Here is a 15018-nt window from a genome sequence, read left to right on the forward strand (position 1 = left end):
GGTTGGAGTAATCTTGATTACATCCAACTACATTACAAAAAGTGTGGTACTTGTTTAACCCATGTGATATCCTCGACTTGAAGATGATCTAACAGAATATGAGTAAACATGCAAATATCTGCAATTTCAATTGAACAATTAACTTCTTGATACAGGTTGGAGTAATCTTGATTACATCCAATCAATTGAACACCTTTGGTATGGAATTCTTGCAATCCAATTTGACAATCCTGAATAGTTGTTCTAAATTGATAGAAGAGGTATGCTAAATTATTTTCTGTACCCATCTTGATCCAAACATAAATCATTTACTGTCACAAGTTCATCACCCATGGCAGTACTCTTGAACAAATAGGCAACATTGCAGCCCGATGGAAAACAACCAGACCATAACCTCCCTGGAAGTAAAGTGAGAACCTTCAACAGACTGAACCAGCCTGAGATCATACCATAGGCAATGAAGCCTCGGATATGAGTGTAGGTATAGTTCACAAGGTTTTATCCCCTTTCTGTAGAACACTTTAACAGACTGGAAAATGTTACTAGAAACAATATATGGTTGGGCAGTTAAAGTAAATTGCCTCAAGAAGTATAAATAATATCAAGAAGCTTATAGTTAGCTATTACAAATGTTATATGCTTAACTTGATTCTATCATGCTGTTCAGTTACAAATAAAGGAAGAAGCACAAAGCAGGAAAATTGCTCTCAAAATGTCCAAATAACTTAATAAACAATTAATATTTAGATACCTTTATGAACATAGCTGCATCCTCTTCTGCGGTTCCTCCGATTTCTCCTATTAGAACTATGCCTAAAAGAAAACCAACATAAAACAGTAAGCAATCTCTCAGATTCCCCAACAACAAAATGCATTTTAAATCAAACTTGAATTCTAATACAGTTTCATCTTGTTAACTTCAAGATGTAAATAGCCAACATGCAACAGTTTCTAGCATCTTCAATTGCCTTTCCACAGTAGCTTCTTTTTGCGGAGGTTAGAAAAAATGTCATCTAAAGAAGAACATATTTCTAAATATACTTTGATAGACATAATTTATAAAAAAACACATCCACAACAGCCAGTATCCAACATGCTTTACTAACATGGAAACATAACACTGTGCTGTCCATAGTGTCTGATATTCAGAACCATAGACATGCGACAGGGCAAGTATTTCACTGTAAATAAGCTCAACTTGAAATGACTCACAGACACAGCAAATCTGTGTATTTGGACTTGCAAATATAAAGAAACCAAGACTCCAACAATAATGAAGAGTTGCACTCTTCAAAGGGTCCTAATGGTGAAAGGGTGTGTCTCTTGCCAAAGGGCATAAATGATGAAGAGGCGTGACCTCTCCCTTACATTGAGAGATATAAAGGAAAGGAATCAAAAGCATCTACGGAGAACACCATCAATCAGATCAGATTAGAACTGTTATTAAGTTACAGGCAGTAACATCCTTGTTCTTGGTGGTATGCATGGGAATGTGCTTAATACTTATGCTTAAAATATGAATCCTGATAATGCTCTTATGCAGAATTTAATAGTAATATTTATATAGACTGCAATATGTATGGCAGTCATACTTAATTTCATATATATTCATAACACATGAAAAGTTAGTATACTTAGTCTAATTTTTGTTATTTCTGTCAGTACCTAAGAAGAAGGGACTGAGTTGTTTCCAAATGTTCATGAAATACAATAATATTATTAAAAGAATTCATATGTACATATAGCATTCATGAAGACGATGTTTCTATTAAGAAACAATCGTAAACTAGAGAAAAATAGAAACTAACTAAATGTACAATATGACCATTAAATAAACATTAAAGATATTATTCTAATACCCTCCCTTAATGGTCAATCTATCAACTACACCAAGTTGCCCCCTAAATTTTACAAACTTGTCTGGGCTCAGAGACTTGGTGAGGATATCTGTTGTCTAATCCGCCATCAGAACATACAGCAACTGAACTGATCCATCTTCAATCAGCTTCCGAATGAAATGACAATGAAGTTCAATATGCTTGGTTCTCTCATGGAAAACCGGATTTTTGGCCAGTTTGAGCACCCCCTGATTATCACAATAAAAGGGATTAAGACCTACTTGAGACATTTGCATGTCTGAAAGCATCCGTCAAAGCCAAACTGCCTCACAAGCTGCCTTTACTGTTCCTCAATACTTAGCTTCTATCGAGGAAAGAGCCACTACCTGTGACTTCTTGCTAGTCCATGTGGCTACACCAAATCCCAAACTGAAAACATACCTAGAAGTTGATTTTTTGTCATCAACCGAACCTGCCCAATCTGAGTTTGTGTAACCAGAGAGTCTAGGATCGTGACTTCTGCTGTATAGGAGTCCAAAATCAAAAGTGCCCTTCACATAACGCAGCACACGCTTCGCTGCTACCCAATGATCAGCCTTTGGAGCTGTCATGAAGCGTGAAATGTAGCTCACTGCAAAACTGAGATCAGGCCTAGTAGCAATAAGGTAGATGAGACTACCCACCAGTTGCCTAGATGTTGATTCGTTCACCACAGTTGAGTCCAATTTGGCTGTCAGCTTCAGCCCTTTCTCCATAGGTGTGGATGCAAGTTTGCAGTCTTGCATCCTAAATTTGTCAAGCAAACTTCGGGTATACTAAAACTAAGAAATGAAGATACTGCCTTCAATCTGCCAAACTTCAACACCTAAACAATAGTGCAGAAGTCCCAAGTCTATCATGTCAAAGGATTGGCACAAGCTTTGTTTGATCTGATCGATCAAAGTTGTCGAACTACCAATGATAATCAGGTCATCAACATAGACAACAAGAATAAGAATATCATCACCAGTGTTTTTGACATACAGATTCGAATCAGATGGACTCCTCTGAAAGCCATTATCTGTAAGGTACTTGTCAATTTTGATGTACCAAGCCCGAGGAGCCTGTTTCAGGCCATAGAGTGCTTTCACCAGTCTACACACCTGATGTTCTTTTCCAGCAACCATAAACCCTAGAAGCTACATCATGTAGACCTCTTCCTGCAACTCACCGTTGAGGAATACACTCTTAACATCCATCTAATGGACTTTCCAACCAAACTGAGTTGCTAAGGCAAGGACAAGCCATATCTCATTTTGGTTGTAGAAGCAAAAGTCTCCTCGTAGTCAATGTCTTCCTTCTATGAGAAACCACGAGCAACGAGATGAGCTTTGTACTTGTCAAGGGTTCCGTCAGCTTTGTACTTAACTTTATACACCCATTTGCAGTTAATGGGCTTCTTCCCTGGTGGAAGATCAAAGAGGACCCAAGTGTTATTCTTTAGAAGACTCTGGTGTTCAGCTTCCACAGCTTTTTCCCACTCAGGAATCCCTTTAGCTTCAAAATATGTTTGAGGCTCAAAAACACTATGAATGTTGGCCATGAGAGCATAGTTAACTGTATTTTGTTGCTTGCCCTTATTTCTAGAAGATCTACCCTCAATGAGCTCATCAGGATGAAGGCCATCGATGGTCTTACCCCACCATTTAGGTCGGAGAGTAGAAGAGCCAACATCAAATGCAAGAGGAATAACTGGAACTGGAGGTGGAATAGGATCTGGAATAGGTGGAAGATTAGCATCATCCGGAGGAAATTCAGGTAGTGCATCATCAAATTCAGAATCTGCATCATCCCTCCCATCAAGTGAACCAAATGGAAGACGGACACCTATATCAGAAGCCTTCAAAGGCTAATCCTCAGAATTTTGCTCAGACGAGGAAAGCTGAAAAGGTCCTCGTTCTTCATCAAAGACAACATCGCGACTGAAGATAAGATGATCAATGTTAACATCAATCAGCCAGTAAGCCTTGTGGTTGTCACTATAACCCTGTAAACATAAGCTTCAGACTCTTGGAATCCAACTTGGAGCGCTTGGCATCTAGAATCCAAACATATGCTTGTTGACGTGTATTTTGTACACTATCAAACACAGAATAAAATACCCAAGGGTACCTTATCCTCTCTTGAATAAAGCCTCTGATTGCTGAAGATATCGCGAAAAAGGATCAATCAGGATGACTCCAAGGTTCTTGTATGTAGGATCTCTACGTGTGTATAAGCTCTCTGTGGTATGATGTGATTTGTTGGAATCACAAGGGGACTTACATTTGATGATTGAACGTCTGATCTACTTTGAATATTGCTGGAACACAGGCTCTTACTAGCTTAGATTTGAAAAAAAGGAAAAAAGAGGAGGGTGAGGAAAGGATCTAATTCTAATACTAAGAATGTAGGAGCAATGAATGATCTTTGATGAAATTCTAACTAAGTCTTGTTTTGACATCCCAGGAGCATCTCCACAAGGTTAGTGAGATCTTCGAAGGAAAGCTTTATGATGTTCAAATCAACACTGCAGGCATAGACACCATCAGGTTGATGCATATCAATGAAGAAGTGACAATTGAAGTTAAGCTTAAGCTGAATGATTCCAGTTGACTACACAAGGCAAGTTTGCAATCAACAAACTGCTAGTAGTATGGATATACGAATTCCACCATCAATCAAGCACATTTCTTCCACTCATCTAATAACATGAAATCAAATATGAGAAGTATAGAGACCATGCAAATTGTCGAATCTACCCATAAATTTCACCATTTCTTCAATGAAGTTACAAGTCTTTTACAACAACATCTTGGCAACAATCTTTGCCTTCTCTCTCTACTCTACTCTAATTGCTATTCTATCAACTAGCTAATCACCTTCTAACTACTCTCTATTTGTCTTCTAACTGCTTCCAACTATATTCTAACTATTTATTGCCTTTACAAAATGAAATGCCAGGGCTTATATAGTGCCCTCAATACAATTCGATGGCTTAGATCAATTCGAGATCAATGGCCAAGATTCAACAATGAAAACCCTAATTAGGGTTTGTTACAACCATTACATAACATTTAATGCTTGACCAATGATAAAATTGTATTGCTTGGACACATGTCCTCTCTAGAAAATTCCACCAATGGATAGCTGGGGAAGGTACATCGGAGTTTGTGCCACCTTCCATGAGTTAGGTACATTGAATCTGGAAATGCTGAGGTGGACCACACTGACTGGAGAAGTAATGACTAGGATGCCACCTCGTCTGACACTTGTAACTTGGTAAATATTCAACTTGATGTTGTTGAGAAGCTAGCTTTAATTAATTCATCTGGAACTATTTGCTTCTTCAATGAACCCTTGTTCTAACTTCTTGTGTCCTTGATGTGCAGGATGATTGATGTACCTCGCCTTGGAATACCGGATTGGAGAAGTCGCCCTTGATGACGTTAGTCCAAAGAAGGCCGTCCTTGTCGATGCTAGGCTGGAGGAGGTCGCCCTTGTCCTTGCTTGATCGTCCTTGGAGGAGACCGTCCTTGATCTAACTTGATTTTACAACTCCGGGATCTCCATTTGATGCCTACACAAAATATTAAAGTTAGTCTTTTGAGCATCAAACCTCAAAGCATGAAATTTAAGACCTTTCAAAGGTAAAACTTAAGATATTAACTTGAAAAAAGTCATGATAAATCAAGAACTACACATTTTCAAATTAATAATGAATGGAATTTGGATCTTCAAGACTTAGACTTTACAAAATTGCAATGGGATCATAATAAGTCTTGAATAAGAACTTCAAAAAATGATTCTTCATACCTTTCCTTTGAGTATTTAAGTACAAAACCTTGAAAAAAGAAGGAAGAGGACCGGATTTTGTTGGGCAAGATTTATTGTCCTTCCTTGGATGAAGTACGCCTCCTCTAGTTTGAAAAAGAATAAACTCCACTAGCCTCTTCAAAAATCTGGAAATTCGCCTTCAAATGTCTTCACAAGCATCAACTCCACCACCTTAAGTCTTCAACACTTAAGGAAAATTCGCTCCACCTCTAGCCTCTAACAAAGTTCGTTCCAACTTAGACCAGATTTCGCGCTCCTCCTTGCTCTTCCAAATCGCACTTTGAATGAATGGATGAATGATGGATTAACATCGCTCAAAATACCTCTCTTATATAGGCGCTCACCATTGCAATTTCCCATAGGCCGACTTAGCAAAAAACATTAAAGAAGATACCTTAAGCGCTCCATTTTTAAATTCAATTTAATAAAAAAAAATTAATTTTAAATGCCTTTATAATTGAAAATTTCGATTTTTTTAAGGCTTCAAAAATTAATTATTAAATGCTATGCGCTTTTATTAAATGTCAATTTGATTTTAAAATATTTTGGAGTTTTAGCGAAATTGGCATTTAATGTGTTTTAGAGGACATTGGCGCCTAGGCATGGTAAAAATATCACTTTGTAAGAACCTCGCCTTGGTCCCTGGGAGAGGGACAGGAGCGCCTTTTCATTTTTGGCCTTGTATTTCTTGCTTTTCACGTTCAAAATCTCTTCCTGGACGTCCAAAATGGCATTTTTGTTTGGAATTTTGAGTTTAATCCATGTGATCTTTGGAAGGAGTGTGCCTTAAAGCATTTTCGCCCTGGTCCCTTGGTGAGGGACAAGAGCGATCTTTGTCTTTGTCCTTGATCCTTGTCTTTCAAATTGCCAATTCAAGTTTGGGGGTAAACAATGATCTTCATTCATCCTTTCAATGCACGTTTCACTCGCTTTCTTAAGGCAAAATGAGCTCATCCAAGGATTTTCACCCTGGTCCTCCAGTGAAGGACAGGAGCGATTTTGTTTTTTTGAGCCTAGGATTGTTGATTCTTGGGGTCAATTCCTTGTTTATCATCTTGCGAAAGGCATTTCCCATCTTGTATAGCCTTGTCTTAGCGTGGCTTTGAAGGAAAATTGTTGGTTTTATAGAAATCGCCCTGGTCCTCCAATGAAGGACAGGAGCGATTTTTAGTCCATAGCACAAATTCTTAACCATATCAATATCGAATTACTTTCTAGACGTAGAACATCACTCCCCACTTCATCTTGAGTCCTAGCAACAAGAAATAGCATTTCAAAATGTTAGGCACTTAGGTATTTTGAAGATTTCGCTTTGGTCCCTTGGAGAGGGATAGGAGCGATTTTGCAACTATGAGCTTACTTGTGTTTTGCTAGCCTTCAAAATTATCTTCATTGTACCAATCAAGCCCCTTTTCATTCATTTCAAACATAAAACTTGCTTTGCCTTTGCCCGAAGTTTGTCTTGTGAGAAAATCGCTCTGGTCCCTTGGAGAGGGACAGGAGCGCCTAGTGCAACTTGGGTTGATTCTCTCCTTTGTGGCCTATTCAAGTTATATTCAACGTGCAAAACATACTTCTTTTGACCTCTTCAAATCGCGAAATCACTTAAATCTTGCAAGGATAATGCAAATTCGGAATTCAAGCTCCGGTCCTTCAGTGAGGGACAGGAGCGATTTTTGTCCTCAAGGCCAAATCACTACAATTTTCATCTCAAATTTCCTTTGCTAGGGAAGATTTCACCTTACTTCATGCTATGAATAAAAGTTAATGTCCAAAAAAGGTCTAAAATTGTGCATATAAAGAAAAGCGCTCTGGTCCTTCAATGAGGGACAGGAGCGAATTTGACCTTCTAGGCAAAAAAACTTCATCATTTCATTGTCAAGTCTGGATGCTCTATCATGCTCATTTCGTCCTTCATTGTGTCTTTGATGTTTCAATTTGACCAAACAAGGTCAGGAATGACTCAAATAAGCCTTTTCGCCCTGGACCCTTGGTGAGGGACAGGAGCGCTTTGCCTTGGTCCCTGGGAGAGGGACAGGAGCGAAATTTGACTTTTTGAACTCTCTATCAGGATAATTTTTTATGGAATATAACATTTAAATATAAGTGACATTTCCTTCTTATACTTTAAGTTATATTCCATATATACTTTCAGGATGTTTGAGAGTGGTTTCAGACCTCCAGGAGTTATATTGCAAAATCTAGTTTTTTGAGGTTTTTCAGTTTCCAGACTTAGTCAAATTTCAGGATCAGGACATTCCAGACTTAGCCAAATTTCAGGATCAGGACTTTCAGACTAGCAGGACCTGCTATCCTATTGATCTCCCCGACAGCACTCAAAATGCAAAGGCCAGCTAACAAAACCCTAAACAAACCCTAAAAAGCAAAAAACATGGGTCCCCATTTGCAATGGGGCGATGTGTGAAAACGTCACAACAATGCTAAAGACCCAAAAACTTCAAAATGACTGATCCTGGGTTTACGACTAGTCCATGCTTCCTTCAAAGTCTTCCCCTTAACAGCATGTGTAGGAGACTGATTAAGAAGATAGACTGCAGTAAACACTGCTTCTGCCCAATATTTTTTAGGAACATTCCTGCATTCCAACAATGACCTAGCCATTTTTGTAATGGTGCAATTGCGACGTTGTACAACGTTGTTTTGTAGACTGTACGATGTGGTTAACTGACGTTTGATGCCATGTGTATCACGGAAGTTGGAGCAAGCAGTAGAACAAAACTCCCCCCCATTATCTGACCTAAGAGTGACAATAGGACAACCAAATTCTTTCTCTACTAAGGCCTTAAACTTCTGAAATACAGTAAACACATATAATTTATGTCTAAGAAAGTACACCCACATTTTATGATTGAGATCATCAACAAAAAGCAAGAAATACCTACAACCAATAACAGAAGGTGTATTCATTGGACCACATACATCAGCATGAACCAACTGCAATACCTTTGAGACTCGCCATGAGTCACCATCCTTGAACGATGTCCTATACTGCTTCCCAGCCTGACAAGCTTCACAAACTCGTTGATTCTGAGTTTCAATTTCAGGTAAGCCATGTACTAAATCTTCCCAAACAAGCTGAACAAGGTAGTGAATGTTCAGGTGACCATATCGCTGATGCCAGAGACTGCTGATAGAGGAAGATTTAGCTGCAAAAGCATGCTCAAGAGAATCACCCATATCCACAAGTCTGTATAGACCATGATCCTCAATGCCAACAGCTACAGTAGTGCGAGATGCACGATCGACAATTGAACACTTGTGTGAACTGAAGATCACATCAAGTTGAGGAGAATGCCACATAATCTAACTCACTGAGAGAAGGTTGAGTTCCATGCCAAGAACATAGTATACATTGAGGAAAATGAGATTCCTCCCACCAGATTGTATTTGAACATTGCCCTTGCCGACAACGGTATACTCTTCACCTCCTCCAAAAATGACTGAATCAGTAAAGGGAGAGAATTATGTAAACCAATCATGTCAATGAAATGTCGAGATGCACCAGAATCTATATACCAGGCAAAAGACTTCACATGGTTTGTAGGTCTTTTAGCCATGAAGGCGTAAAAGGAAGACTCTTTCTGCTCTGTGTGCTCAACGACATTGGCTTTAAGCTGGGACCCTCCTTGCTTCCGTTGTTCGGAAGATATCCGATTCCGACAATCTTTTATCAAGTGGCCATATTTGTGACAGTAGTTGCATTGAACCTTCTTCTTCTTCGAACAATCCTGAGACTGATTGGAGCCCATCTGTTGAGATGACTAAGATTTGCCTTTATACTTGTGAAAGAAATTGGCTGCAAATGCTTGCCCTGAGGAGGACGAAGTGGCACTGCTACCAAACTGTTGTTTCCAACGATCCTGTTGTAGAAGTTTGGTGCACAACTCTAGAAATTTCAAATCAACATTTGTTGAAGTAATGTTGAGAGTTTCTATGAAGTGCTCATAGGATTTTGGTAGACTTTTCAAGGTGATGACTACCATATCCTCTTCCTCCATTTTCCGACCAATAGCTTCGTGAGATGCTCCTGTAAGGACTTAGAACATACGTTCATCCATCATGATGGAAAACAACTGGTTCTTCAGGAAGAACGCTCGGCTATTCCTTCAGGTGCTTCCAGATATCTGATGCCGACTTGCCAAAGGGAATCTAAGGCAACTAGTCATCTGTGACAGAGAGCTTGAGGAGCAATGACGGCTTCCTGATTGCACTCGTCAAACTTGTCCAAGTCCTGTCCAGCTATGGTAAGACGAGTCTCTTTTCCCAAAACGAGATCATCAACGCGGGCGGTATTCGAAGATGGTCATCACCCGCTACTTCCATGTGTTATAATTTTTGTTGTTGAATCGTTGACTGCCCTTCAACATGATGTTGGTTAATGACGCCATTGTGCATGCTTTTTGAGGCACGAAAAAATGAGAAAATTTGAGAAGGCATAAAACTGAATACGAAATCCAAGACACAGATCCCAATGCAGAAATAAAAGCAAAATCAGGTGCAGACTTCGAAAAATACGAAGTACGACTGGCACAAATCTCGAGAAAAAATCCAGTTAACCCAGAAAAATCTAATGAAGACCCACAAATCCTTGCAAAAAACCCACAAAGAATATGTAGGTGAAATTTGATTCCAATCACAAAATCTAAGGATTTTGATAAATCCCTAGTCGATTGAAACCCTAGGTCAAATCCGAAAAACACGCAGTTGCCGAAATCGGGAGCTGAGAAGAAATGGTGAAAAAATAACAGAGTCCCAGATCGCGATTTTAGACACCCATCACGCATTCAAAGAAGGGATTTAAAAAAACCCCATCGTGAGTTGCAGGAAGCAAAAATTGAGGGCGTCGGGCAAGAATGACAAAAAAAAGCCTCAGAAATCCATCGCGCGGGTTGTGCAAAGAGTTGCGTCGACCTGAAAAGACAAGAATGTTGCCAAAGAAAAAACGCAACACGATCTTTTTATTAAAAAAAAAAAATCACGCAAAGAACACAAGTCGCGGGAGGTTGCGCAGGCAAAGAAAAACTCGAACACAGAGCCCGAAATAAAAACAACACAGGTTGGAAGAATCACATCTAGAAACCCTAGGTCGAATCGCAACTGAAACAAAGTGATGGTTGTAGCAAGGGTTCGGAAAATTCCCTCCCAGAAAAAAAAACGATCTTTCAGAAACCTTAAAAAAATTTCTTTCGAAATCTTTTATAAAAAAAAGAATTTTTTTTGTTCTTTAAGCTCTAATACCATGTTCATGAAATGCAATAATATTATTAAAAGAATTCAAATGTACATATAGCATTCATGAAGACGATGTTTCTATTAAGAAACAATCGTAAACTAGAGAAAAATAGAAACTAACTAAATGTACAATAAAATACATATTTGACCTAATAAATAAACATGAAAGATATTATTCTAATACCAAAGAGGGGGCAGTCTAAATCCAATCAATAGGATGATTCCCAAGATAGGGTAAGGATCAGTGTCTCGTAAACTTTGAGGGCATGGTCCCAAGATAGGGTAAGGGCTTGGAACTGTAAACTTTGAGGGAGCCTATTGTATTTTGGTCTCTAAGCGCTATGGTAACATAGACACCCTCTTCTTCCTTAGAACTGAAGTAGTAACTGAGGTTGACACTTGCATTAAGAATTATGGATGATAAAATTATTCATCTAGTATGATAGAATTAATTATCTAAAATGGTAGATGAACAATTTGCTTATTAATAATTGATAAATTAATTAAACTATAGAATTCACAGATTTGCTTCATGTTAAGATAGATTTGTCTCCTAATCAATTTAGTTTAAGTCATAAGTATATTGAAATAGAATAATTATAGTTAAAACAGGCCTAAACCTAGTAGGGGACATTACACATGGTATTTTAGAGCTTTGATCCTATCATCCTGAAGGGTAAACATGAATCAATGAATCATTCTAGTCAATAAGAAGGAATCTAACAATACATGTATTTGTGTGTATGCTCCGTGTTTGCATATATCTAGGTGTATGCTCCATGTTTGGTTCATGCCTGATATGTTTGCAGCATGTTTATTCCATGTGCGTTTCCAAAGCCATTTCATATTGGAAGTCGTTTTGAACATTCCATGATCATTGCTTGAGGACAAGCAATCTCAGGTGGGGCTGACTATAATTTCCCCAGTTTGAAATATAATTTAATAATAAATAATAACTTTAAAAATTAAAATACAAAAGAATAAAAAAAATTAATTAAAATATAATTAAATATATTTAAAATTTGATTAAAGTTAATGAATGGTCAAAAGGCATGAAATGATAAGTTGTGACTCCCCCAAATATGAGGCATAAAAGGGAGAAGAGAACTCATTTGAAGGGTGGATAATTTGGGGAATCATAAGTGTAGATCTGATTGTGAAATGCTGTGTCCCTTTCAAAGGGCAGAAATAATGAAGAGTTGCACTCTTTCAAAGGGTGCTAATGGTGAAAGGGTGCGTCTCTTGCCAAAGGGCATACATGATGAATAGGCATGACCTCTCCCTTACATTGAGAGATATAAAGGAAAGGAATCAAAAGCATCTAGAGAGAACACCAGCAATCAGATCAGATCAGAACTGTTATTAAGTTACGGGCAGTAACATCCTTGTTCTTGGTGGTATGCATGGGGATGTGCTTAATATTTATGCTTAATATATGAAGCCTGATAATTTTCTTATGCAGAATTTAATAGTAATATGAATATAGACTGCAATATGTATGACAGTCATACTTAATTTCGTATTTATTCATAATACATGAGAAGTTAGCATACTTATAGTCTAATTTTTGTTATTTCTGTCAGTACCTAAGAAGAAGGGACTGAGTTGTTTCCAAAGAGGGGCAGTCTAAATCCAATCGATGAGATGATTCCCAAAATAGAGTAAGGATCAGCGCCCCGTAAACTTTGAGGGTATGGTCCCAAGATAGGGTAAGGGCTTGGATCCGTAAACTTTGAGGGAGCCTATTGTATTTTGGTCTCTAAGCGCTATGGTAATATAGACATCCTCTTCTTCCTTAGAACTGAAGTAGTAACAAAGGTTGACACTTGCATTAAGAATTATGGATGATAAAATTAATTATCTAGTATGATAGAATTAATTATCTAGTATGGTAGATGAACAATTTACTTATTAATAATTGTTAAATTAATTGAACTATGGAATATCACAGATTTGATTCATGTTAAGATAGATTTGTCTCCTAATCAATTTAGTTTAAGTCATAAGTATATGGAAATAGATTAATTATTGTTAAAACAGACCTAAACCTAGAAGGGGACATTACATTGGGCTTAGATAAGAGGAATCTTCTGGGAGCCTGCAGTTTCCTCTCCAACCTCTACGAAGGTTGATTGTTGGAATTGAATAAAGCGAAGTTACAATCATAGGCGGGTGAATTGGGTGACACAAATTGGGAGGGCAGCGACGAGCTCCCCCATTAGGTAGACCACCCCATGTTGGATGGATGACGTCTTGCCACATGTTGGCCAAGGGGGTGTTCTATCCGCCCTTGGGCTTAGTGCGAGGGATTCTTGAAGCACCCTATCGTGCTCCCCTCATTCAACCTCAATTATGGTTGAATTCTAGACATGATTTGTAGGTATAAGTATGTGATGTTAATTGCTTACTATTGCAATTCCCTCTCCAACCTCTACGTGTTGCAAATGTGAAGATGATTGATGTTTCAGTATGGTTGTCATTGATGTCAACATACTGATTTTGTTTCTGTGCTTGGTTGTTGGTCCGGATGTTCAAACTTATTGAGATGACTCATGATATGTTGACACATTATTGGTTATTGTTTTGAGATTCTTCTTTCCTGGTTTGGCGGTCCGGAAGGTATTTTTCCGGAAGTCTATGTTGTGCTAATGATGCTTGTCTAACAAAGTTTGCAGAGCTCTGCATCTTTAGTTATTTTGATGCATTTCTGTTTTATGCTTCTAGTGTATGTATCTTTGTTATTCTGCTTTGGCACGCGTTGTTATGCTCCGAAAGTGGTTTTACCTGGTCTAGTTAAGCCCAGATGTTCTATCTTCTGGTCCAATGATTGTGGCATTTGGATAGCGTGTTGTTGCATTGTGGCGTGGTCCACTTTTCATTCCTCTCCATCGCGAGAATGCTTAGTGAAGACCTATTTTTGAATTATGATTGTCTCCTTAGCCGACATGAAAAATATATTCTGGAGATCGATATATATATAAAGATCACTTGTAATGAAAATAAATGAAGAAGGTTGGTAGAAGGAAGTTGATTGTAAATGGAAGATCTATCTTTGGTGATGCAAAGTGGTTGATCAGTGTGGTTGTTTGCTGATGTTGTTTGGTACGAGTGGCAGTGAGCCTAAGGTTTCTTTTGGCATTGCAGCAGAGTGGCAGTTGTGCCTTTTGTGGTGGATTTTTTCTTTCTTCCTCTACAAGTGAGCCCTCTTTCTTTTTCTAGCGGTTTTAATCGAGCAGTGAACCATCATATAAAAATCACCTTAACCAGTGTCACCCTAATAGGTGTTTTTATTCTGAGAACTAACATTCTCCGTCGTTATTCCCTTCTTGGGTTTTCCGAGCCATATCTAGTGTCTCTTATGTGTGTTCTTTTCATGATATCATCTATTCATGGTCATGCAATTTTAAATTTAATTTGCCGGATCTGTTTCTGTGAAAAATTTAATAACTTTTAATTGATAACTGATTCCAGTCTGTGTTTTGTGCTGAGTAAGTTCATCATTACAGTTCTAGTGAACTGGAGAGTGCTGGGCAGTATTAAGGACTGCCGTGGTGTCAAATCTGCTGTAATAAGCCCAGACCTGCACTACAAGCCTGGAAGGGCATTTTACACCATGGAGCTCTCATATTCCTAGGCGCACTAAGGGGATGATGGCGATTTCAAAGACACACAGCAAACCCTTCTTACAGAAGATTACAGCTTGCTGGGGAGGTGACTTTGAGCATAGACAATATTCCACCACCAATATTCCACCACCACCACTCACTGTCCCACTCAATCCTCAATCCAACAAACCTTCAAATCGGGTGAACAAGAGCGTATTTGGGATAAAGGCTTCAAAAATTAAGCCCCACAGACCTGCAACCCGATCAGAGCCATTCTGATATACCAACCATGTAGAGCAATCAAGCTTTAAGTCTGCAAAATAATGAAATATATGGCTTCTGTACTCAGTTCTGGGTGCTTGTCTCTTGCTGGGCTAAAGAAATTGTCTGTAATAGACTGATTTACTGATAAGATGATGATTAGTATATCTAGGCTCAGCTATTTCTGATTTCTGTATTTCATTATA

At 38.4% G+C, this 15018-nt stretch overlaps 1 protein-coding gene across 2 annotated transcripts in view; it reads right to left on the reverse strand.

The window, feature by feature from the left end:
* LOC131040646 (succinate--CoA ligase [ADP-forming] subunit alpha, mitochondrial) overlaps positions 1–15018 on the reverse strand; it is a 55697-nt gene that overhangs the window by 20047 nt on the left and 20632 nt on the right. For both annotated transcript variants that reach the window (XM_057973602.2, XM_057973601.2), the window contains exon 5: positions 752–813. In XM_057973602.2, the coding sequence (XP_057829585.2) occupies positions 752–813 (62 nt within the window). The remainder of the gene's footprint in view (positions 1–751; positions 814–15018) is intronic.

The sequence above is a fragment of the Cryptomeria japonica genome, chromosome 1, assembly GCF_030272615.1.
Source record: "Cryptomeria japonica chromosome 1, Sugi_1.0, whole genome shotgun sequence".
NCBI lineage: Eukaryota > Viridiplantae > Streptophyta > Pinopsida > Cupressales > Cupressaceae > Cryptomeria > Cryptomeria japonica.